Source organism: Gossypium hirsutum, chromosome D12 (genome assembly GCF_007990345.1).
Source record: "Gossypium hirsutum isolate 1008001.06 chromosome D12, Gossypium_hirsutum_v2.1, whole genome shotgun sequence".
Taxonomy (NCBI): Eukaryota; Viridiplantae; Streptophyta; class Magnoliopsida; order Malvales; family Malvaceae; genus Gossypium; species Gossypium hirsutum.
In genome coordinates, this window is record NC_053448.1 from 40401262 (window position 1) to 40428037 (window position 26776).

The 26776-nt window shown below is 36.2% G+C and overlaps 1 protein-coding gene and 2 long non-coding RNA genes across 3 annotated transcripts; all 3 read right to left on the minus strand.

Annotated features, from left to right (window-relative positions):
* Window positions 1–246: 246 nt before the first annotated feature.
* Window positions 247–10958, minus strand: LOC121224116 (ATP-dependent helicase BRM). Its single transcript, XM_041106695.1, has 14 exons — window positions 10189–10958; window positions 8412–9725; window positions 6976–8298; window positions 6645–6757; window positions 6284–6371; window positions 6073–6159; window positions 5820–5912; window positions 5652–5735; window positions 5364–5567; window positions 4475–4714; window positions 2843–4393; window positions 2214–2759; window positions 1341–1592; window positions 247–1117 (listed from the first exon to the last, which is right to left on the minus strand). The coding sequence occupies exons 1-14, from the start codon at window positions 10402–10404 to the stop codon at window positions 476–478; spliced, it is 6753 nt and encodes a 2250-aa protein (XP_040962629.1). The 5' UTR covers window positions 10405–10958; the 3' UTR covers window positions 247–475.
* A 4908-nt stretch (window positions 10959–15866) lies between these two features.
* Window positions 15867–16565, minus strand: LOC121224117 (uncharacterized). Its single transcript, XR_005921633.1, has 2 exons — window positions 16403–16565; window positions 15867–16271 (listed from the first exon to the last, which is right to left on the minus strand). It is a non-coding gene; the product is annotated as an uncharacterized lncRNA (long non-coding RNA).
* An 8591-nt stretch (window positions 16566–25156) lies between these two features.
* Window positions 25157–26296, minus strand: LOC107948197 (uncharacterized). Its single transcript, XR_005921634.1, has 2 exons — window positions 25635–26296; window positions 25157–25348 (listed from the first exon to the last, which is right to left on the minus strand). It is a non-coding gene; the product is annotated as an uncharacterized lncRNA (long non-coding RNA).
* Between the last annotated feature and the right edge of the window lie 480 nt (window positions 26297–26776).

Below are 26776 nucleotides of genomic sequence, written 5' to 3' on the forward strand. Positions count from 1 at the left end.
TCTGTAAATGATGATGCATCTTATCGAGCCAAATCCAAACTCGAAATAGACTTGAATTTGTTTACGAGGAAAGAACTTTCTCAACTCTCAATAGTTCCTGCTGTCACTAAATAAATGTACAATTAAGCCTGTCTTCTGTCAATGGCAAATTCATGCAGTAAATACGATACTCGAATCTTAATATTCGCAAGCTCTTTTCTCCTACTAAAACTGCAATCTATTTCTTCCAAAAGGAAAATATGGGTATAAATAGTGATACCTGCAAGCTGCAGATATGAAAACTATTGCATTGAAACTACTACGGAAAGACGTATACAGCGAGGGGGATCAATGAGCCTACACTACATTAATGGTATGATCTAATTGCAGTTGTACAGGCCATGAAGAGCCACAAAATACACTAGGCACTTGCACTCAATGGCAGCAATTTCTTTTTCTTTTTCTTTTTTAAGGTGATGATCTAGAAACTAGAAAGTCATAAATGGCTTGGCCTCCTTTTACCTGTGTCTGTTCTCAACTTCTTCACAGGATTGGCCCAACCAACACTCCCACTACTACCATTTGACAGATGAGCAGGTTGGTTGGGCCAAGGCTGATGGGTGGTCTGTTGGGTCGGTCTCACATCCTTAGAGACTGATCCTGCTGTTGGACTCCTGATGTTCCGAACTATACTCGGGGATGAAATGGGGCCAACAGATCCAGTCCTAGGCTTTACCATAGACTTTTCCCTGTCTTTCCTCTTCTTCTTGCAAGTAACCAGCTCACCCGGATGAGTTGGAAGAGAATCACCTTGTTGATATGGTTCCCTGGTACTTCCACTCCCAAGCCTCGATTCCTTTTGGGGCAACTGCACTCTAATCCTTGTTTCCTCACCAGTATGGGTGGGTCCACGTTGTTGTAACGACTTTTGAGTCAAGCCTGAATCAGATTCTACCTCCGTCATCTGCTTCTGTCTCTTGCCAACAGCTACCTGTCTAGAGGAGGGACCCGAGGTGGACGTAGATGCTGGACTGAAGAAAGATAATGAATTTCTAGCTTCCTGGAAATCTGTATCTGTAAATACTATCTTCAACAAGTCGAAAAACAGATCTTGTACTTTCTTTGCTTCAGATTTGACCTGTGAATCCCAAGTACATTTCCAGAAGAAGAAAAAAGATCAGGAAGTTGACAAAATTAAACCCAAAACACAGTATAAGTAGGTTAAATTCGATGAAAAGCTCTCAAACTATTTGATTCCAGAATGACTATCCACGGCAAAAGTCAAAAGAGTGATGCAAAGGTGAGTTAGTGTGAACACCTAAAGACACCAAAAAATGCCAAGATATGATAAGAGATTATACCTCATGTGAAAAACCGTAAAAATGCATGGCACTTTTTAAAACTAGCTGCACATCTGAAACAAGCTCCATAACTCCACTGTACTCTAATCTGTCAACACGCTGATCAATCTTCCGGAAATCCAACTGATTGCTTCCACTTCCACCTGTGTAACCAGAGTCTTCAATTCTCTTCCACAAGTCCGTCAAAAGTGGTACTATATGTTGACCCTCCTTATCTATTCTCCTCTGAAGCTTGCTAATCACATTTTTGCACTGGAAAGACGAGAATTTTCTAGTCAATAAAGGCCAAAGGTGAAAACTGCTCACTTCTCAAAAGGGAAGATATTTTGATATGCAATCCTTCAATTATTCATTACATGCAAACCATGAAAAATAAAATGACTTCAAGATTAAACACACAAAGACCAATTCCAAAAAAGAAAACAAAAAGCAGATGGACATGGACAAACAAACAACCAGGTAGAGCAAATGATTGACCATATTGTATAACAAACAAAACTTCCAAAACCTGAAAAGAAGATTCCCAACCTCATAAAATACACTCCAGTTATCCAAATGCCTAACATAGCAAAACCTAAACCAATTTGTCGATGAGAGAACAGGCTAAGATGAAACCTGTTTATGCTGCAGAGCATTAGATGCAATTACAAAAGATCCAATCCGAATGAAGAAAGCTAAGTAATTCAGGAGGACCAGAGATATGGAGACTGATGAGAGCATGCAACAAGAAACATCATCAAGCAATTCATAAAACTAAAGCAAGGTTTCCAAAGTATCACCTATGACCAGGAAAAAAACCCATGATGGCTACATATTTAAGGTAAGAAACAGATATACAAACCAGACACAAAATTACAGTCACTTCAAGTATACCTTTCTTTGGATGACGTCAGACATCTTAGCACCAAAATTTGAAGACCCGCATGTATTAACCAGTTTACTGTCCCAGCTCTCTCTGGAGGGTTTGCCAGCATCTTCTGAAGGAGCAGACATAGAATTCATTCGACCAGGCTTCACTGATGCATGCAACTTTGATGTATTAGCTATTTGTCTTGGCGGTAAGTTCCTCCTACTTTTGGAAGACGAATCATTCGGATCATGCTTGAAAGCATTGCGCTCACGTGTTGGTTTTCTTTCAGTATCAGTCCTCAGTTGTGATTGGTATTTTTGGTCCAGCTGGAAAGACAACAGAGATGAACCTCCACGCTGGACAAGAGGCTCTTCACTGGCCGATTTCTCCTCTACTCTTTCCACAGTTTGACGAGGTCGAACCCGAATACTGCGCTTTCGTTTTATCTTGGGTTGGACAACTTGTTCGTCTTCGCCTTCATCGCGATCATGATTCCAACTTTCGGATTGCTGGTGGTCCATGTGAGAATCTCCCGATCCTGCAATTTCACCTTCCTCCAAATCATCGGACTGCCAAAATAAACAAAACATGAGAAAACACCAGAATTCAACAAATGCCACAATAACAAATCATTATAGGAAAAGAGACATGCCAGTCTTCTTGCAGCTGAACCAGGCCTAGCATCTAATGCAGAGAGAGATCCAAATTTCTGAGGAGATATTGGAGACACCATCTGTGTTGGTCTACGACTATCCAATGATGATCCTGAAGAACCACCTTCTTCAAGTATGTGGTTGTTTCTAATGTGTTCTGAAGCCTGGGCATCCTCATACCCATCATCACCAAGTGCACCATCTTCTTCTGACTGATCATTATTTACAGGTGGAGCCCCAACAGCACCACTAAATTCATCATCTTCAAATTCACCAATTTCTCCCTCTTCTTCATTCCCAGAATAGCCATTTCTCTCATCAGAACTTGCCTCAGAAAATTCCCCAGTTTCATCTATTTCCTTATAGCTGGGAATTTTTTTCTTAGGCCGCCCCCTTTTTCTCTCAGTATCTGTTTCTTTGGATTCAGTACCGCCACCAGCAGTAAATAAAATGTTCTTTGATGGCTTTTTTGATAAAGTAGCTACAGCAGCATTTACTTCTCTTACACTGGCTCGAAGCCACTTAGGTACCTGTTCATGACAAGTCATCTCCTCAGTCCAATCCAGTTCTTCATCCATTTGATCAAACAGCTCAACTTCTTCCTCACTTCTTGCTATCATGCGATTTACCTGATGCAATGAGGGAACATCATGGACAGTTTCTTGATACCTCTCCTCATCATGCAACAATGTTTCCAAAGTCATGCGTCTCTCTTCATGTGTTGTTCTCTGGTCAAAACGTCCAGCATTGATTACTTCATCGGCCATGTCGATTTTATACTGTTGAATGTTATTCCTTATGAGGCTCTCAATGGATCCCATATATCTATCCTTACCAGCAAAATCATCCTCAAAATCAACTGTACCTCCACTCCTTAATTCATCCTCCTTCTGCTGACTAGAGATTTTGTCAACAACTGCTTCCATGTAAATTACTTTGACTTCCCTTGTTTGTCCAATTCGGTGAGCTCTAGCAACTGCCTGTTCCTCATTTTTAGGATTTGGATCAGGATCATAGATCACTACAGTGTCAGCAGATTGAAGATTTAGACCACGTCCAGCAGCACGAATACTTAGTAAGAATATGAAGCACTCAGAGTGCGGGCTATTGAAGTCAACAATAGCTGATTCTCGATCTTCCAAACTAGTTGTTCCATCAATACGTCTGTAGACAAGCCTCCTCCACTGCAAGTATTCCTCCAAGATATCCAGAAGTTTCGTCATGGTACTAAAGAGTAATACTCGATGCCCGGTTCTCTGCAGTTTTATTAGGATTCTGTCTAGGATCCACAATTTCCCACAAGATCTTACAAGGAAATCTTTGGAGAAGTCATTGAAATATGGGTAATTAAGCAAAGGATGATTACAAGTCTTCCGAAGCTCCATACACCGGTTATTTAAAGTTTTGTACACCTTAGCCTGGTATATTGGATTTTTTTGAACCTTGCGCTTCTCATCTTCTGGATCAACTCGAAGAGTCCCAGTTGATTTTATCCAATCATAAATGGCACTCTGAATAGCTGACATTCTGCATTTTAAAACTATTGAGACCTGTAGTTGGCCAAGGAAAAAGCATCATTAGAACCAGCAAACAATAAGTGATTTCTAAAGCAGGACACAAGAACAGCATACCTTTGGAGGAAGTGAACCTTCCACATCTTCAACACGACGTCTAAGCATAAAGGGCTCTAGAATTTGATGAAGTCGATGGATGATGATAACCTTCTTCTCTGTCTCAAGCCAATCATCTTCTGCATTATGTGTAGGTTCCCTTTGAAATGGTTGCGAAAACCAATCGTGAAACGCCTTGCGATTATCAAACACTTCAGGAAGGAGAAGATTTAACAATGACCAGAGTTCTTTCAAGTCATTCTGTGGCATAAAAGAAACTCTTGTTCAACACATCAAATAAGATAGAAACACAAACACATAAGAAAGTGAGCCTGGAGGGAAGAAAAAGGTGAGAATAGGTTTATCACTTCAACGCATCTAATAAGCCACAATGGAGGGTATAAAGTAAACTGTGAAAAACAGGTTATCTAAACAAGCACACATTTTTTGGCAAAGAAAATTCATATTGTCAATAATTAGAGCATGGCAAGGAGCCCCGTTAAGTTTTGCCAGCTAAAAGATGTTAAGGAAAGACCGTTAAAATTTCAACCATTACTCAAACAGCATTGTATGACATAGTGAAGTAGCACCTTTTCATTCTGCACATGGATATTTAGTGAGGAACCAATTAGAAGAGACATGATGAAAATTCAAATTTTGAAATTTAAGATTTCTAAACTTAGGAGAAACTTGTTATAAAGTTAAGCCTATCCTAAGTGCATAGGTGTCAAGGTGTGCATCTGAGTATGCAATAAAAGTGCTGCCAATAAATAATGGTGGTCATACCATTTCATGTAGATGGCAGTCATAATAGTAAGGCGACAAAGTTGTTCAAAGTTTTCAAATCTGTATGCATGTACATACACGTAATTTTTCAATTTCAGAACATGCTAGAGCTGCCTTAACAGACCTGTAATGGTGTCCCAGTAAGAAGTAAACGCCTTTGGCAGCGGTACCTATCAAGATCACGAGCTAAAACAGATTCCCTGTCTTTCATTCGCTGTGCTTCATCAATTATGATGTACTTCCAATCAATCTTAGAAAGTTTTGACCGGTCATACATGATGAATTCATAAGTTGTCACAAGGACATTAAATTTCATTGCCAGAACCTCCTATAAAACAAGAAAACCAGAAGAAAGTTCAGCAAATTTTGACACTTAAAAGAACAACTAAATACAGAAACCTGTAGTTCTTACTTGAGAAAATAATTTTGAACGTTGTTCTTTTCCTCCGACATAATAGATACATGACACAGATGGCAGCCAATTGTGGAGCTCACTCTGCAAGAAAGAACTCAGTTAGTTCTTTCCAAGGATATCAGGAAAATATCATAACAGTCGATAAAAAGCAAAAATAAAACCAACCTTCCAATTTACTAGAACAGCATTTGGGACAATTATAAGATGCGGGCCATAGTTTCCTTTAAATTCCATCAAATAAGCAATCAATGCCATAACCTGTACAATAAGGTAAACCTAGGAATTAACAACCCTATTTTATCATATGATTATCTGCCAAAACAATAAATGCTCTGACTAATTCCAAAACCCTGCCTAACTCCAAAATAAAATAAACTGCAATGTTACTCGCAACTAATATCTTTTAAAGTAACAATACCTGAACAGTTTTCCCAAGACCCATCTCATCAGCCAAAATACCATTTAGTTTATTATTATACAAAGAAAGCATCCACTGCAAACCAACCTACCAAAAAATACATAGATGCCATAAAAATCTTAACTTGCTATAACAAAGTAGTAAACTGACAGATACAAAAACCAAGGAAAGGTTAGGAAGGAAACATAATATTTTAGATATAGCAACCTACAAGCTGATAGTCTCGCAATGTTCCAGCTCGTAGCATTGATGGCTGCCTTATGATCTTTTCATTGACAGCATGAGCAAGATTATAATACCTGTTGATGACCAGGACAGATGAAGAATGACTAAAAGTGCCCAAAATTTGGTGGCATGTGAGAATGTCTTTAGAATAAACAAAAACATAAATGGTAAATTTATATAAACCATATGTGATATAGTTACCGAACTAAAGAGCATGAGAAAAGCTACTGCATAAGCCCCATCTTATTGTCACAAGATTTACACCCATCCTGCTCAATCTTTGCAACTGAAGCCCCTCAATAAGTCCTAAGAAATGAACTATTATATGCTCGAAAACATTAACTTACTTGCTAACAGATGAACCTTCCCTGGGTGCATTCATTTCCATAAACCGATTTCTTATCATTACTTCCTCCCCAGCACAAGCTGCTGCAACCCTAACTTCTTCTTCTGATAGGCCCTTTAGTCAAGAAGTACAAAAAAAAAAGTAAATAACAGGGAATCCACAAAAAAAGTAAATAACAGAGAATCCACCTAGTTGCATGGTGATTAAGAAAGGAAATTATATTTTTAGGCTCAGAATTCAGTCCAAAAAAATTAAAGTAACTGAGAAAGGGGGAACACCCTAAAAGACAACTAGGAGTGAGTACAAGGGAGAGAGAGTTCAAGAAGCCCTGCCTGCAACCGTGCAGCAACAGCAGCAGCATTTGCTGCATCAGCTACTTCCTGCTGATTCTTGGCAGCTGTAATCTTACTTCCCAGTTTTTGAAGATATTCTTCAGTCTGCGTCAAGAATGATGAAAGAACTTCATATCTCTCTGCAGCATCTCCAGGGATATTTGTCTGCTGCTCAATCAACATCTCCCGGTACCTTTCAACATCATTATTCTTCAAGGCTTCCATCCTTTTATTTCTATCATCATCTTTCCTCTTTGAAAACTCTCGTAACATTCTTTCATGGTACTTGGCAACTCCCCTATTACGAGCAGTTCGTGCATCACGGATAGCCCAATGAGCCTCCAGGAGCTTCTTACGCCACTGAAAGATGGATTTCAACTGCTTCTCTCTTAGGGCCTTCTGAGTGACTTGTACGTGTCTCGCCAGCTCAATACGCTGACGCTCACACAGGCGGACAAATTTTCTGTACGGTCTGTCAGGCATCGCCATTATCTCTTGTTGCTGCTGGTCAACTTCATCCCTTAAACGAGCCTGCAGATCTTTAAGTCGAAGCTTTTTTTCTTCAATTTGCAGTCGCAGAACAAGATCTGGCCTAATCCTTTTTGTCTCCATATTTACTGCTAGTAAGTTACCAATCTTCCTCAAATTCTCTGATCGTTTCTTGCTAAGGACTTCCATGCCTTCCTCAAAGAGTAGGTCTTTGACATCATACGCCAAAGTTAAATTATTATTGCTGTTAGGCATTGCTGAGCCATATGATTCATGTTTCCTAGTGAAGAAGGGGAAATCAAAGAGTGGACCATGATACTTTCTGGCAGAGGCAGGATCCTTTAGCTGGGGGGCAGAGTTTGCCTGCATGGGTTTCTTAACTTGCCCTCCATCAGATGCCGCAACTTGTGGTGAAACAGCCTTTCCCCTGTCTGCACTAAAATCACTTCGAACTGGAGCTTTCGGAAGACCACGTTCTACTTCGTGGTCTGACTTGACAGAAAAGACAGAACTTTGCTGCTCTTCTTTTCCAGCAGGTAATGTAGATGGATCCTTAGCCATAGCTGACGCACCTTGCATATGAGCTGTTGATTCATTTGCTCTATCATCTCCTACATAAGCTTCGTCTTTAGTAATATTCTGTCCTTTGGTAGATTGCTCAGCCTGTGCAACCTTCTCCTTTGACTCCACCTGCTTCGCTTGATCTTCTATATTCTTTCCACCATCTCTGTCCTGGTTATTTCCACCTAAAGGAGGTAATTGCATCTGCTGCACCACAAGTGGTGGGGGAACAATGGCTCGAAGAAGCTCTTGTGGAAGTGTACCTTCTCCTTTCTGTTAATGACCACAAAACCAGCATGATCCAGCATCACGCAATCAGCAGAAAGGCAAAATACATAAATGATCAGAGAAAGAAGGATAGGATATGGAGAGAGAGATTAGTATACCTTCAGGCGCCTAAATGCTAGTATTTGTGCTTTGAGAACATGAAGTTGTTGTTTAGTGAAACCAAAACGCTGCTGTGGCATCTGGGTAGAAGCTCCCCCTTGTGATGGTACATTGTTAACAGATCCCCCATCATTACCAGGGGCAGCAGGCTGAAGAGAAGATCGATTGAAGTGTTTCGTATGCTGCATTTGCACCGTTTCTATGCCACCTGATGAATTTTTTGCTGGCAAGGATGGATCAATACTCTGGCTAACATTTGCAGATACTTGTGGAGGATGCATAGGAGGCATCCCATTTCCATGCCCAACTGACTGCCTGGGAAGCACTTGATTATCTAGGCCATGAATTGCTAACTGCTGCATTGAAACATTGTTAGCACTGTTAATCACCCCAACACTGGAAGTTGACCCAAAAGTGTTTGGTGGAGCCATCGGCCTAGTTTTGGCAAAGCCAGACATGCCAGATATATCGTTTGATGAGTTACCACGGGGAGAACTCTCACTTGGAACTGATGGAGAAGTGATTTGCGGCTTGGACACAGGTACTGGTGATGACTGAGTACCCATATTCCTTTCATTTGTTTTTTGCTGGGCAGCCATCCTACTCTGCATTAGTGGAATGAGCTGTGCCATCAAGTTGGCGTTTGCAGGTTGCAACAGATCAATATTACGCTCAAGTGCCCATGCCTGCAACTGTGCAGCCATAGCAACTTGATTGTTTCCCATGTTTTGAACAGTCTGAGGAGCTTGCTGTGTCTGCATGGCCCTTAAAACATTCCCAGGCATTAATTGTCCAATAACTGTTGCCTGAGCGGGTGGCTTGTGCTCAGAAGCAGACCTTGATCCTTGCTCCATCTGCTTTTCAGCACAACCAAGCTGCTCAGATGCGTTCTTAGAGGATGATGCCTGAGCCTGATTAGCAGCCTGCATGGAGATAAGTTCCTGCATTTTTATGTTTCCAGTTCGCATGTCCTGATCCTTAAAAGATGCAGAGCCCAACATGGCCATCTTAGCTGGCTGCTGTGCCAAAAGTGCCTTCTGTTGCTGAGAAGCCTGGTAAGCAAACTGATAATAAGCTTGCTGAGCAGAACTCGCCATTTGTTGCTCAACACCTTGACTCCTATTCTGGCTGTCCTGCGCAGAAGCATGTTGTTGAGGCAGATCAAAGAACCTCCTGGACATTTGCGGCGGTTGCATGGAGCCTGGAGATGAAGGAAAATTGCTACCTCCCATCAGACCTTGCAGACCACTGGCTTGATATGCTTGGTTAGCTTCATTTCCTTCAGGTTTTCTAAGTAATTGTTGTTGTAATGACTGCAAGAACAAATACAAACACAAAAATATAACGCTTGAACTTCTCAAACTGACACATAGTGCTAACTTGTACCAGACGTATTAATGACTCAAAGATACGAGGGTTGACTAAACTAGATACTTCAAACAAGTAACTCAAAAAAAAAAAAGGAAACTTATGGATCTTTCAAAAGGAGTAGAACAAAACTTAACAAGATTTTCACTTGCATCTCCACAAAGGATTTTGAAGACCTAAGAGCTGATTACAGTCGTTCCCCGGACACAATTGAATTACCAAATAACTAATCAACCTTATGTAAGACATCAGAGATTGTATTTATTGCACCAAATTAAATCCCCCGAAACCCGCCAAATTCAACAATTCACCGCTGCCCATTTACCAAAAACAGACTTGAGTTCACAAAATCAAGTTCAATTCAATTATTTTCCATTAGCTATATCTAAAATTCCATAAACCATTTACCTGCCTAGACGCAATTTGATGCTGCTGTTTCTGACTTTGTTGTTGTTGCTGCTGCTGCGGCTGCTGTTGTACCGAATCAAACCCCAAGTGTGGGGTCGAAACGGCCGACGACGAAGAAGATGGCGAAGCTGCGGACGATGTAGATGCCGCCCGACCCACCGGGCCCACACTCGGGTTCCGGCTGGGCCCACCTCCGCCACCACTACCAGAATGCATAAAAAACTAACCCCCAATTTTCTTTTAACAAAAAATTCCCCCGCGAATTCCAAATTATTACAACAAAAAATTAAAAAAAAAAAGAAAAAACCCCACCACTTCCACAAACCCGAATCCCTCCAAAAACCCTTTTTTTATTTAATAAAACCCTTTTTTAACCCTCCGATCTCAACGTTCAAAATTAGAAATTAAAGAAAATTAACTAAAAACAAATCAAATATTCAGGTTTATTTTTTTGTTGTTTCTCTCTCTCTCTCTCTCTCTCTCTCTCTCTCTCTCTCTCTCTCTCTCTCTCTCTAAGAATCCGAAAATTACGGTATAGATGAGAGATAGATCTTGATGATTTAATCGAGAGCGAACTTGACGGAAACTGTGGAATAAAAATTAAAACTCGGTGATTCGACTCACTGCCCCCACTCACCACGAATCTCTCTCTCTATCTCAGGGTTTTCACGCAATTTGGCAAAAAAATTCCCCTTTCGGGTCAAACCCTAGTGAGGTTATTTTTCTTCAAAATATTTTGTTTCTATTTTTTTTTTCTCTTCTTTGCCTTTTGGTGCTTAGTGCTTAGTGCTTTACCTTTAAGGTGGGGCTCCACTGTGGCTGCCTATGGTTAGAAATTTACGGAAGGGTATGACATGTAAATTTCAACCCTTGGTTTTTATTGATATTTACAGGAACACCCTCAATATGCCCAGAAAATATCTGACGCAACAGATTTGGAAAAAAAGGTATAATGACTTATTTAGCCCTTCAACTTTACAAAAAATCATTTTAACCCTTATTTAATTTTTGACCTTTTGAGCCCTTAAACTTATATTTTTTCTCAAACCACCCCGAAATTGGTGAAAAAGTTAATATCTTTTCACTTTGTTGACGTGACATACACATAAATAACATCAGCATTTAATTATTTTTTAAAAATTAAACTCATTGAAATTATTTAAAAAGTATAAAAAATTTTAAAATTTAAAAAATTAATTAAATTTTGGCATGAGATCCACGTGTATGCCACATCAGCAAAGTTAACAAACATTAATTTGACAAAAATGCAAATTTAAGGACTAAAAAGAGTAAAAAAAATTAAATGGATGGCTAAAATGACCTTCTTCTTTTTTTGTAAAGTAGGAGGGCCAAAAAAGTTATTGTGCCAAAAAAATAATGCATTATGTCAAATTTAGCCCTTAACGTTTACATATTTTTTCAACTTGGCTCTTATTCTTTTTTGGTATAATGTCAAATTTTACCCTTAATGTTGACATCTTTTTATCAATTTAGCTCTTATTATTTTTCAAAATTACTTATGCTAAATTACACTTGAGATCCCTAAATTATTAGTAAGTTTACAGTTTAGTCACTCAACTCCAAAAAGTTACAAAACAGTTATTGAATTATCCGAAAGTTTTCATTTAAGTCACTAAATTATTATTTTTATTTAAATTATTGGGTTTTTAGGTTTTTTTTTTAAGTCTGACTAGTGAGCTCCAAGGTAAGGGTGTGCATTCTTTCAAATCGAGTGAAAAATTATCGAGTTGATGAGTCATATTTTATCATCCTAACTCGATTTAAATTTTTTTAAATAGAGTCGAGTGAAATAAAATTCAAGTCAAGTGAATCAAATGAAATTATTCTAAGTTAAATTAAAATTTTAAATATGTCAAATTAAATTCTTATTATATAGCTAATTTCATGTTAAAGCACATAAATTCGAAAACATATATGCTTGAAAACTTTTACAAAGCAAAATAAGAGAAAAAAATATTTTAGTATGATAAACTTGAATAGTTAATTTCTAATTTAGGTCCCAAAATTATTATTTTAGAATTTTTTTAACTTTTTATATATTTTTTAGAATTTTTATAATATTTAAAAATATATAAATTTTGGATTTTTTATAAGTATTTTGAACTTTAAATTTTATTTTAAATTTTTTGAAAATTATTTTGATTTTTTTAATTTTTGTTGAAAGAGACCAATTTGCTCATTTTCAGGATTGATAGGAACCAAATGGGTATTTACACCAATTTGTTATTTGAGTTATTCAAATCATCCGCGTTATTTGAATTGTAAAATTCAATTCGACTCGAACTCAAAACTCAAGTTACTTATTGGAGTTTACTCAAAAAAAAACTAAATAACTCGAACAATTCAAATTGATTAACTCGAAATTTAAAAAAAAAAAAAATTCGAGTCAATTCAAGTTTTGCTCACCTCTACTCCAATTCGATGATCAGTACAGTGAATTGGAGAATAAAGTTGATTCATGGAAGAAGAAAAGAAACTAAATTATGAAAGAGAAGGGAAAGAAGAGCTTTCAATTGATATAGATGGTGCAAATGAAGAATGCCATACAACAATAATTTTAACAACCCAATGACTTAAATGAAAGTTTTTAGATAATTTAGTAACCATTTTGTAATTTTTTGAAATTAAGTGACCAAAACGTACACTTACAAATAATTTAGTGACCTTGAGTGAAATTTACCCAATAATAATCTTAGTAAAAGTTTCCACCAATAACGGCTTTACACGTATGACATGTTTATTTCATTATTCATATCCATTCCGTAGTTTCTCGGCATGAAAAATGTTTGCAAATAATTAGGAGTAACTATCACAATCGAATTCATAATTAAAATATATTTGAAAATATAAAATTAAAGTTAAAATAAAATTTGAAGAAAAATCACAATTTATTTACACACAATAAAACTCAAATATAAAATCTCAATATTCCTTACTTCAGCCTTGCTATTATGAGTTTCATAAGATAATATAATAAGCTTAAATTTAATAAAGTGATATATTATTTAAAATAATTACATAATATTTAAGCCTCTTTGGATGGACGGTGAAATTTTTTACCTCACAACTACAATAATTAATTTTACTGTTATTGCTATTTTTAATTTTACTGGAGATAAACGCACCACCCATTCAAGTAGGGCTTAATTTTGTTCGCAGATTTTCATTAATCTATCCTAAAAGTTTTGGAAAAAAATTATCCTAAATTTGATATCAAATATTCAAAATCGATAATCTATGATTAAGATAATATAATTTTATTGTTAAAAAATGATAATGTAAACTTATTTTGTTCTAAATAAACACTTTAGCATGTATAAAAAATATATATTAAATATATCATGCCAAATGTTTATTTATCAAGTCGAACAAAAAAGATTTTAAAATTAACTAATTAGTAAAAAATATATTTAATTCATTTAAATTTGTGAGGGAGCTCGTAAGCTTTTTTAATAAATCTTTTTTTTTTTGGTTTCATTATTATATAATTAATAATATTATTGTTTATATGTTTACTTTATTTATAATATAATTATTCCTATTTATGTTTAATTATTTGATATCTCAAAAAATATGTTATGTATAAATTATATAAGCATACTTCAAAACTAATATATATATATATTTGATGTAGTCTAGTTGCAAATTACGTTCGGAGGTGTTTGGTTGTTTAACTGGGTCTAGAATTTGAGTGTTATTGTGAATTCAAAAGTGTCGATATGAATCTAGAAACCTTTTTAGAGGGATCGAAATTTAATTATAATTTTTTAAGAAGTCAAAATTTAATTTTATATTTATTAATTGATAATTTCATCATCTTTTAAGGGAACTAATTTTTTTTCCTCGTTTTTAAAGGGTCAAAGTATAATTTTATCATTATATTAATTTATAATTTTATTAATTTAGAGGAGACTAAACAAACAAATTTCTATCAGAAAGAGGGCTAAAGCCCTTCATTACCCATTAAATTCACACTTGATAAGCGTTGAAAATATCAAATTTTGTACATCAAGATGTTCAGATGTTTAAATCAACAAATAGAGGAGATAGATTTTGAAAGTAAATGATGAAGAGAGTGAAAAATGGTCGAGGTTAGAACTGTTCTTAAATATTTATACTTAACGTTCGAACAAACTAATATGTGATTATTTGTTGTTTATTTGACAATATTAGTGTATTGGCATGCTGGAATATTTAATGGATCATTTATTGGCCCAACTCAATTGCTCTAGATCCTTTTTGCAAGGTTATCGAGTCTTGACAAATTACTTTTTGTATTGTGATTCAAACATTAATTGATATTTGGAATTATCTTCTTACAAACGTAGAAACATAGGTTAAGAGAGAGCAAAGAAATGAAAGGATCTTTTGTTTAAATAATTTAAATTGCACTTTTAGCTTTTCGTAAATTTTAATAAATCAATTTATAATTTTTAAGCTTGTTTGTTAAATGAAAGCATTGTATTTTGACTCTTCATAAAATTTAATAAATGAATTTAAAATATTCTAACATAATTTTTTTTAATTTTATCCACCCTCCAACAAAAATTTCTTGGCTTTACCATTTCATATTAGTTTTTTCTTTAGTAGGTAGATAAATACAACAAAAATTGAAACAAAAAAAACCATTAAATGAAAGTTTGAGAAGTATTAAAGACAGCCACGTGATAAGCCATATTTTGTGCTTTTTATTGTAACAGATATGCCTCTAATATTAAACTATGACATTCAAATATGGCCACCAAGTGTTTGGTGTCTATTTCAATTAGTTTTAGATTCCTTATTTGTTTAGTACAAGAGGGAAAGAGGGGGGCAAGCCTTCCCCCCTCAAATGGAAAATTGGTGCTTTAGTCCCTAATTTGTATAAAATCTTAAATTAATATATAATGCAATTATAATTTGGCCTTCAAAAAATGATAGAATTTTAATTTAGTCTTTTTTGAAAACTATCAATATATAAGCCAATACAATGATGAAATTGCATTTTAGCTCTCATAAAAATATATAACTTAATCTTGCCCCTTAATAATTTGTTGGCTTCACCCTTGGTTTAGTACCAAAGTGATATTTTAAAAAATCGAATATTAGAGAAAAAAACAAGTTTAATAAGTTAATGTATTTGTATTATATTATATTGAAAATTTTCATTACATTACAATTTAAATTAATGTATTTTTCGATCAATATAATAAGTCCGAAATATTGACTATTTTTGCTTCAAAATTAGTATATTTTCATCTACAGTCCTTACTTCTCAAGTCATATTCCCCCTAAATATAATAACATCATTTTATGTTTAAAATAAAATTTTGAAAGCCGAACAAGTGGCTGAATCAATCAGACCACCGAATCAAATTGACTAGTTTAAATGGTTCAGTTAAATAAATCATTAGAAAATTAATGATCATTGATCTGCGACAAAGAACAGGAAATAAAACCTTCGATTAGTGCAGATGATGCAAATATAGAAGACCATACATCAACAATTTTGACAGCCCATGACTAAATAGAAACTTTCAAATAGTTCAATAATTATTTTGCAACTTTTTTAAAATAAAGTAACCACAATGTAAAGTTACTAATAATTTAAGGTTACATATTCACTTCTTAATCATATCAATTTCGTAATTTTTCTGAACAAAAAATGTTTGCAAATATTTAGGAATAATTATCGCAATCGAGTTTATAATTAAACTAAAATCAAATAAAATATATTTGTAATAAGGCCCAATTGGCCCAGACCTTTTCAACCCAATAATCCTAAACCTAGCCCACAAAAAAACAGACTAGCAGAAACCCTAGCTTCTGCTTAGCGCCGCAGCAAGCTGGCACCGCTCGTCCTCGCTCGCCGCCGCGAATCTCGCACCACGACCCTCCCCAACATGCGCCGCTTCATGCCACGTTATACCTGCGACAACAAACAATACGACAAAGAAGAGAAAGCAGAACAGAATAGCAAAAATCGGGCAGCAATAGGCCAACAAATAACAGAATAGATTTCTTTGGATTTTTTCTTCTTTTCTTTTCTTCTCCATTCCGGCTATAAAAGGCCGATTTCAAATCTGTAAAGGGGGAACAGAAAATACAAAGGATTTTTAAAATCAAGAGGTGGTTGCAATTCTTTTGTTTTCATTTTTTTTATGCTTATGTTTTTTTTTTGTAAAATAGCAGTATAGAAGGAAGGGTTTCTTACCTGCGGGGACTCGCCGTCAACGATCCAAGCCTGCTTCGTTTCGAATAGGAGTTGGAGGGCTGAGATTTGGATCGGCCGTAGGCCGAGAGCGGCAATGGAAAAGGGTTTGAAACCCTTGCAGTGAAATCACAGCTTTTATTCTACTGCTGCAATTGGGTTTTAGAAAACCTGTTTTAAATAAGTGAAGCTTGGAAGGGGTGGGGTCCACGCCTATTCCTTTCAATGGTCCAATTCACATTTAGGCCCTTCTTCTTGTGGTACGTTTCAATTTAACCCATTTTGTCTTTTAAAATTTAGCTGCATATTTTATTTCGGTTTCAATTTGGTCCGTGTCAATGCACAGCGTTTTGGAAGGCGGTTTATTGCTAAATAGGCCCTCCATATCATTCGCTTGTTGCATTTTCGTCCCCATTTTTTTATATGCTTATATTATTTTATAATATATATATACATATATAATTTCTTTATACTTTTAGTTCTAATACAAAATTTTCTTTTTATAAATATTTACATTTTTGTACAAATCCTATATTTTGTGTCTTTCATTTTCGAAACGTTTTTTTAAAAAATACATACACCTACGCATTTTTTTTCTCATATAATATCTAGGTGCATATTTTTTTAAAAAACCTTTATAAATACATGCATATATTTATACATACGTTTTTCCTTATTTTCATTTTATTTCCTTAACTTTCATATACTTTATATTATATATACTTATACATTTTTCTTTTGTAAATATATACACATATGCATATTTTTATATTTTTATCTTATTTTCATAAAGTTCGCGTAAATATATATACATGCATATTTTCTTAGAAATTATAATAGGTTTTTGTTTTGTTTTATATATTTCATTTTTTATTTTATATACGTATACTTATATATACCTGTTTTAATATATGTTTCTCATACTTATATTTTGAAAATACATATATACATACATATTTTAATCCTTATGCACACATATTTGATATAGTTTGTTTTCATGGTTTTTATAAATAAGTATATATATATGTGTACACTTGTATTTTATAATACATGTGCATTTTTCTTATTCTTGCACATATACATTCTTTTAGAAGTTATTATATGTGTTTTGTTTTGTATGTATGCTTATATATATGCTTTAATATATGTCCACATATTTTCAAATTTACTTACTTGTATTTATATATTTTGTAAATACATATACATATGTAGTTTAAATTGAAATAATGGATTCATGCTATGCATTAATATTGACCACATTTCTAAAGAAAATATATTTTGGTCTTGACCGAGTGATTAAATCATCGTCTTTTATAAATTTTCAAATATTTGGCATTCATGATTCTCGAGAAAAACAGTATCCTAACTTGCTGGATTGCGATTATTTCTTGGTGAATTTAGAAAACCAGGTATTCATTTTAAAATAAATCCATGCAAATTTCAAACAGAAGCTTGTTCTTGGAAATCCAAAAATGTCAGGTCCTAACTTACTGGCCATGATATTTTGACTTCTCGAAATAAGAATTTTCTAACAAAAGGTACAATTCGGTATTTGGAATTCTGAGAAAATTGAGCCCTAACATATTGGGTTCTGATCTTCTTTGTTAATCCTAAATAACCGAGAATATTTTTATTCAAAATGCATGAGTATAAAAATCATTTTTTGGAGCTTAACTTGTCGTGTTCTAACGTATTGGGTGTGGCATGTTACTTTCCCAAAATGAAAATTTTAGCATAAAATAAAAGTGATATTCAAAGTTCGAGAATTTTGAGAAATTGTACCCTAACGTATTGGGACTCGATTTCTTTACATGACTTGAACAATTGAGTATCCTTTTCAGATTTCATCATTTGAGTTGTTTTAAAAATCTTTTTAACCTTCGACACTAAGACATCAAATAATCGATTTGGTACCGATTTTGGGCGTTACGAGGGTGCTAACCCTTCCTCGTGCGTAACTGACTCCCGGACTCATTTTCTCAAAATTCGTAGGCCAAAATATTTTTTAAGGTGGGTCGATCACACCTTAATAAAGGATCGGTGGCGACTCCAGTTTTATTTTTAAAGTCGACAACTAAATTTTTGTTTTCAAAAAACGGTTTCGACAGCTTGGCGACTCCGCTGGGGACGTTTGAGAGTCGAGCCATAAACCGATTATATTTGTCTTTGTGTCGAAAATCAAGAGTTTTTTAAAAAAAATTCATGAGTTCCCTTCGCATTCATTGATTTTTTTTTTCATCTTGGTATGTTGGCAACTTTGCATTTGCATTTTGCATTTTACCCTTTTAAGTGGGAGCAAGAAACTAGTCCTTCATGAGGTTTTCACCTTCGTGCAGGGTAGTGATCGCTTCCGGGATATATCCGTACCTATGTATTCGTGAGATTTTCATCTCCGTGCAGCCATAGGGAAATGTATCCCTCTGAACTGAACTCGATCTGCATGAGCCTATAATGGGTGAGGATCGAGGAATCTGCTGGTTCGGGTACCCTTACTCTAGAAACTGAGCCTCATATAGTGAGCCTTAGGAACCCGCCCTAGGTAGAGCTACACTAAACCTTAGTAGATATCCGAATAGGAGTTTTTTTCTATTTCTTGGTTATATTTTATGTTTATATGATACTGACCTTTTTGTGTTTTGTTTTGATTGCATGTCATGACATTACATTTTTATCTTAAAAAAAAGAGGTGTTGATTCACGTTCAGTTGCTAAATAGAGAGCTTGTCATAAGAAAATGGGTTTCTTGATAAAGTGGATGACAGTATGGTTGTCCGAATATGGTCCAAGAACTCGTGATAAGAGAAGGATGATAATTTAATGGAGGACTACACGACTATGGCTCCGTTGCCCAAGGATTCAAGATGACAAAGATTATTCGAGAGCTGCTGAACCTTCTTAAAAAGAGGCCAACGAACATCACGGGGATGGACAGACGTTGGATTATAACCAGGATCAAGTAAAAAAGAGGTAGAGGAGATACCCCTTTTGAAGAATTCGCAAGATTTATCTTAGCATCTAGATGAAGAAGGAGAAGATGTCATCACTTGGAGTATGAGGGCAAAGCCGTATATATATATCCGCTTTATGTAAAGAAATTTGTCTTCTAGAAAAGTTTTCTAAATGGAATTGAATCAGAATCAACGTCTCTTCTTGCATTCATCTCATGCATTACATAGCATCATATGCATTAAAATCCATTGAAAGAGCCTAATTGAGTAAAATTATTTCAGTTAAATTGGAAAACCAACACCCTCACGGCACCCAAGCAAAGGCTAGAGAAATGGACCAAAGGTTGGAGAAATTAGAGCAAATGCAAGTGCAGATACAAGAACAATTGACCAAATTTCAGCAAGATATGAGAGATCAGCTATTAGAATTCCAAAGAGATATGATGAGCCAATTAACCCAGTTATTGGGTAAATGGTTAGAAAAAGGGAAAAGTCCAGCGGTTCACTTTGGGGATAATAATGAGGACCCTGCCTATTCCCCAAAATTTATCCCAATAAGTGTTCAAATCCAGCCAGATGCACACCCACGAGGGGCACTCTTTACTATCAAGCCTCAACAATATCAGACTGGTACATCGACACTGATGAATCACTCGACAGGCCCAGGTTGTAATCTAAGAGGCAATCTAAACAGTCCCGTTGCCCTTAATGACCCAGCAGAAACAAAACAGGCAAGAGTAGAGCGCCCAGATACTGTAAAAGCCCCAAGGAATAAGGGGAATAAGGTGGATAATGCAGGCATGTATAATAGGGGCTACTCAAAACCAACTATTGTGGGGCAGCCAAAGACAATGACCACCAACCATCAGGCCCCTTTAAAGCAAGAACCTTGCATGAGAACAAATACAGGAAGGCTTCAGTTCACACCCATACCGATGTCGTATAGAGAGTTATATCAAGGCTTATTTGATAAACACGTTGTTTCCCCTTTTCATGTGAAGCCTCTACAACCTCCGTATCCCGAATGGTATGATGCGAACGCACAATGTGACTACCATGCGGGAATTACAGGACATTCAATAGAGAATTGCACTGCCTTCAAGAAGCTGGTTGAGAGACTCATCAACATGGGTGTTGTCAAGTTTGGTGACTCATCGAGGGCAGAAAATTTACTACCCAATCACATTGATAATGGGATGAATACGACATATGAAGAAGAGTTGGAAAGCGCTCATATCAATGTCGTATATGAAGACACACTTGAAAAGGGACCTTGTTAGGTATCCACCCTTATAAACTTGAGAGCGTCTAAATAATAGGATTGTAAAAGAAATCTCTGTAGCATCTGGGGCTTACTTAGAGTAATGTTCAGAACACACTTGTTGCTTTCAGCCTAGAAGCAATAAGAATTTCTTTGTGAAATAGGCTCACGTCTGAATATTATTATTTTAATAAATACATTATTGCAATCATCTTTGAGCAAATGTTCTTTCAGTCTTTACGTTTTCTTCTTCCTTTTGGATTTTTTCTGCCAAATCATTCATTCGTCCATTCATATTATTCATACATTCTTTTGTATATTCTTTGGTACCCACTATGGGTCCCCAAATATCAATGACATGAGTGGCACTGTTACAGACTCAGAATCTCCTCTTGAGTGAGACATGTGTTTAGAGGGATCTCACAACTTTGAGGATGACATGGATTGTAGCTTATTTCTGGACTTATTAAAGATGGTAGAGCAGGAAGGAAATTTTACCTCACGAGGAGACAATAGAGACTTTGACCTTGAGGGAACATGCATGACCGAAAAAAGTAATACGTTGTTGGGTTACTTCAAGCATTCAAAGATGCCTTCGCATAGTGATACCAGGATTACCCAGGTTAAGCACTGTCATTGCAATCTGAACAATAGTACGATATCAGAAATTTGTAGTATTTTCAAGATTAATATCATGAATGATATAGTGAAAACTCTACCGGAGTAGTGCCTCTCTCTTTAGTTCATTACGATTTTTTCTATTGAAGTTGCAATTTTTTCTTTTCGAGTTTTGGCTGAGCTAAAGTAAGATGAAGATACAATCCTGGCACGATTAGTCGAACCTAATTGAAGGAAAAGGCTAAAGGTTATTCAGCATGGTCAGATGTACCAGAAAAGAATGATGCGAGCCTACAACAAGAAGGTCCGACCCAGAGAATTGCACGAGGGAGACCTAGTGTTGAGAAAAATTCTTCCTCTACAAAAAGACTTTAGGGGGAAATGGATGCCGAATTGGGAGGGTCCTTACGTTGTAAAAAATGCCTTTTCGGTAGGAGCCCTAATCCTGGCTGAAATGGATGGAAGAAACTTGCCTAATCCAGTAAATTCAGATTCGGTCAAGAGATATTTTACTTGAAGAAGGGAAGGAACCAATGTGAAAACCCGCAAAGGGCGCTTTGATTCCAAAAAAAAAAAGGGAGGAGAGGTTAAGGTGAAAACCCGCAAAGGGCGCCTTAGACCGAAGGGGATTTGAGTTGAAAACCCGAAAAGGGCGGCTCAAATATTGATCATAATGGGGCATGAGATTATCGAACCAGCTCAAATACTGATCAGAATAGGGCATGCAGTGGTCTTGCTATACCTGAATCAATAGGAAAGGGTAGGCGACATCTTGGGGCATTGACAAAGTACTCCTAAACACATGTTAAACTCAGAATGGTCTTCAGAAAGTCTGTACAGTAAAGTTCAAGTTGCGATATCTGGGGCACCTAATCCTTATACTATTTTTGTTATTCTTGGAACACTTTATTCATTTCCAAGATACGCATTCCTAAATCAATGTCTTTGTTATCCATCTTTATTATCTTGGATAATTTGTTCATTTCGAGTTATGCTCAGAACCAATTCAATTTTATCCATCATTTTGTTCTCTTTGCAAGTGTGTTGCATTAGAGTAATGATTAATAGACTAATAAAACTTTCATAAGGGAAGTTTTTCATATTACTCTAGAAGTTTCTAAATAATATAGGAACTTTAAACATGACTATTGTTTAGAACGCACCAAGTTCAAAGGTTGGAAATCTAATAAGGAAGAGTTTAAATTAAGACTATCCCTTTGAATTTTGTTGTCTAAAACATCGATTGAACAAAATGGCAATATGTCGTGTTGGTGATAAAGCTTAGATGAACAAGCAAGCAATGATCACCGAATAATAAGAAGAAGTTGTTCTTAGAGAAGAAAATTCTTCATTTGTGCATGAGCATTTGGTAGGACACCCTGGGAATGGTGTAAGAGACCAAAGAGTTTCACATCCTGTATCCTTGAATTGTGATAACAGAGGACTGAAAAAAGGCTAAATTTTTTTACTCTTGGGTTACAACGGGAGAAAGATGGTACAAACTTTGCGCCCCAATAGATCAAACTTGGAGGTTTACAGTGGGGGGCAATCTGGTTAAGTGTTTCTTTAGAGACGCCAGCCGAGCAAGAAGACGCTATAACACATTAGCGATGGAACTTTAACTTTGAGTAATGATAACCCAAGTGATAAAGAAGGATCATTCTCAAAATATGACATTCTGCATTCATTCAAATGTCATTCATACACGTCTAGTTAGGAGCATCTGATTCATTCTGATCATGTCATCCTAATCACTAGGCATAATTAGGTTCATAAATTGAATTATACAGGTCATGTTCTCCAGAGAATAAACTGGTGAAACTATAGATTTTACTTCCTTAGCAGTGCAGTGGAACAGATTGAAGCTACGACGGCGGATCTGGTTTCCCTGATATTGCAATTAAAAAGATTGAAGCCATGACGGTGGATCTTACTTCCTTAGCAGTGCAATGGAACAGATTGAAGCTACGACGGCGGATCTGGTTTCCCTGATATTGCAATTAAAAAGATTGAAGCCACAACGGCGGATCTTACTTCCTTAGCAGTGCAGTAGAACAGATTGAAGCTACGACGGCGGATCTGGTTTCCCTGAAATTGCAATTAAAAAGATTGAAGCCATAACGGCAGATCTTACTTCCTTAACAATGGAACAGATTGAAGCTACGACGGCGGATCTGGTTTTCCTGATATTGCAATTAAAAAGATTGAAGCCACGACGGCAGATCTTACTTCTTTAGCAGTGCAGTGGAACAGATTGAAGCTACGACGGCGGATCTGGTTTCCCTGATATTGCAATTAAAAAGGTTGAAGCCACAATGGCGGATCTTACTTCCTTAGCAGTGCAATGGAACAGATTGAAGCTACGACGGTGGATCTGGTTTCCCTGATATTGCAATTAAAAAGATTGAAGCCACAACGGTAGATCTTACTTCCTTAGTAGTGCAGTGGAACAGATTGAAGCCACGACGGCGGATCTGGTTTCCCTGATATTGCAATTAAAAAGATTGAAGCCACGAAGGTGGATCTTACTTTCTTAGCAGTGCAGTGAAACAGATTGAAGCTACGACGGCGGATCTGGTTTCCCTGATATTGCAATTAAAAAGATTGAAACCACAACGGTGGATCTTACTTCCTTAACAGTGCAGTGGAATAGATTGAAGCTACGAAGGTGGATCTGGTTTCCCTGATATTGCAATTAAAAAGATTGAAGCCACAACGGCGGATCTTACTTCCTTAGCAGTGCAGTGGAACAAATTGAAGCTACGACGGTGGATCTGGTTTCCCTGATATTGCAATTAAAAAGAATTGAAGCCACAACGGTGGATCTTACTTCCTTAGCGGTGCAGTGGAACAGATTGAAGCTATGACGGCGGATCTGGTTTCCCTGACATTGTAGTTGAACAAATTCAAGATTACAGATCTTGTCTCCCTAAGCAGTAGCGGAGCAGATCAAAGATGGCAGATTTTACCTCCCTGTGGTTACAGCGGAGTACATTGAAGCCAGTAATTCTATCTCCCTGGGCAGCAGTGCAATAGATCACAGATTTCAGATCTTGTCTCCCTAAGCAGAAGTGGAGCAGATCAAAGATGGCGGATTTTACCTCCCTGAGGTTACAGTGGAGTACATTGAAGCCAGAATTTCTATCTCCCTGGGCAGCAATGGAATAGATCACAGATTTCAGATATTGTCTCCCAAAACAGTAGTGGAGCAGATCAAAGATGGCAGATTTTACCTCCCTGTGGTTACAGTGGAGTACATTGAAGCCAGTAATTCTATCTCCCTAGGCAACAGTGGAATAGATTGAAGATTACAGATCTTGCCTCCCTAAGCAGTAGTGGAGCAGATCAAAGATGGCGGATTTTACCTCCCTGAAGTTGCAGTGGAGTATATTAAAGCCAGTAATTCTATCTCCCCGGTCGATAGTGGAATCGATCGAAGAAAGCAGATATTGTCTTTCCATACAGGTGGTGAAGTAGATCAAAGATACAAGTTTTATCTCTCTGAAGTTGCAGTGGAGCAAACAAAAGTAACCAATCCTATCTCCTTGAAGTTGCGATGGAGTGGATTAAAACCGCAAATCTCATCTCTCTGAAGTTGCAGTAGAGCAGATTGCGTCAAGATTTACCCTTAAATTATAGCAGAACTAATTGAAGCTATAAGTCTTATCTCCCTGAAGTTGTAGTGGAGCAGACTAAAGATAGCAAATTTTTCTTTTGAGAAGCCACAAAGTACGAATCTTATCTCCCTGACGTTGCAGTGGAGTGGATCAAAGCACTAGTTCCTATACCTCTGAAGATGCAGTAGGAAGGAATGAGGCTACTTAAAGAAGAAAAGCATTGAAGAAGTTGAAGCTCAGTAAGACCGGGCACAATTGGGCTTTTTAGTCTTTGCTCTATTCCTGTTACACGACAACGAGCAAAGAGGGGCAGCTGTAATAAGGCCCAATTGGCCCAGACCTTTTTAACCCAATAATCCTAAACCTAGCCCACAAAAAAACAGACTAGCAGAAACCCTAGCTTCTGCTTAGCGCCGCAGCAAGCTGGCACCGCTCGTCCTCGCTCGCCGCCGCGAATCTCGCACCACGACCCTCCCCAACATGCGCCGCTTCATGCCACGTTATACCTGCGACAACAAACAATACGACAAAGAAGAGAAAGCAGAACAGAATAGCAAAAATCGGGCAGCAATAGGCCAACAAATAACAGAATAGATTTCATTGGATTTTTTCTTCTTTTCTTTTCTTCTCCATTCCGGCTATAAAAGGCCGATTTCAAATCTGTAAAGGGGGAACAGAAAATACAAAGGATTTTTAAAATTAAGAGGTGGTTGCAATTCATTTGTTTTCATTTTTTTTATGCTTATGTTTTTTTTTTTGTAAAATAGCAGTATAGAAGGAAGGGTTTCTTACCTGCGGGGACTCGCCGTCAACGATCCAAGCCTGCTTCGTTTCGAATAGGAGTTGGAGGGCTGAGATTTGGATCGGCCGTAGGCCGAGAGCTGCAATGGAAAAGGGTTTGAAACCCTTGCAGTGAAATCACAGCTTTTATTCTACTGCTGCAATTGGGTTTTAGAAAACCTGTTTTAAATAAGTGAAGCTTGGAAGGGGTGGGGTCCACGCCTATTCCTTTCAATGGTCCAATTGCACATTTAGGCCCTTCTTCTTGTGCTACGTTTCAATTTAACCCATTTTGTCTTTTAAAATTTAGCTGCATATTTTATTTCGGTTTCAATTTGGTCCGTGTCAATGCACAGCGTTTTGGAAGGTGGTTTATTGCTAAATAGGCCCTCCATATCATTCGCTTGTTGCATTTTCGTCCCCATTTTTTTATATGCTTATATTATTTTATAATATATATATACATATATAATTTCTTTATACTTTTAGTTCTCATACAAAATTTTCTTTTTATAAATATTTACATTTTTGTACAAAGCCTATATTTTGTGTCTTTCATTTTCGAAACGTTTTTTTAAAAAATACATACACCTACGCATTTTTTTTCTCATATAATATCTAGGTGCATATTTTTTAAAAAAACCTTTATAAATACATGCATATATTTATACATACGTTTTTCCTTATTTTCATTTTATTTCCTTAACTTTCATATACTTTATATTATATATACTTATACATTTTTCTTTTGTAAATATATACACATATGCATATTTTTATATTTTTATCTTATTTTCATAAAGTTCGCGTAAATATATATACATGCATATTTTCTTAGAAATTATAATAGGTTTTTGTTTTGTTTTATATATTTCATTTTTTTATTTTATATACGTATACTTATATATACCTGTTTTAATATATGCTTCTCATACTTATATTTTGAAAATACATATATACATACATATTTTAATCCTTATGCACACATATTTGATATAGTTTGTTTTCATGGTTTTTATAAATAAGTATATATATATGTGTACACTTGTATTTTATAATACATGTGCATTTTTCTTATTCTTGCACATATACATTCTTTTAGAAGTTATTATATGTGTTTTGTTTTGTATGTATGCTTATATATATGCTTTAAT

Excerpts from the sequence above, each read along its gene's own strand:
- LOC121224116 (XM_041106695.1), bottom strand. The coding sequence starts at position 10,404 with ATGCATTCTGGTAGTGGTGGCGGAGGTGGGCCCAGCCGGAACCCGAGT. Across the intron at positions 2,760-2,842 it reads GTTCAGCTGCAAGAAGACTG|TCCGATGATTTGGAGGAAGG; the intron begins GCATGTCTCTTT and ends TTATTTTGGCAG. Across the intron at positions 1,118-1,340 it reads TTTACGGTTTTTCACATGAG|GTCAAATCTGAAGCAAAGAA; the intron begins GTATAATCTCTT and ends TGGGATTCACAG.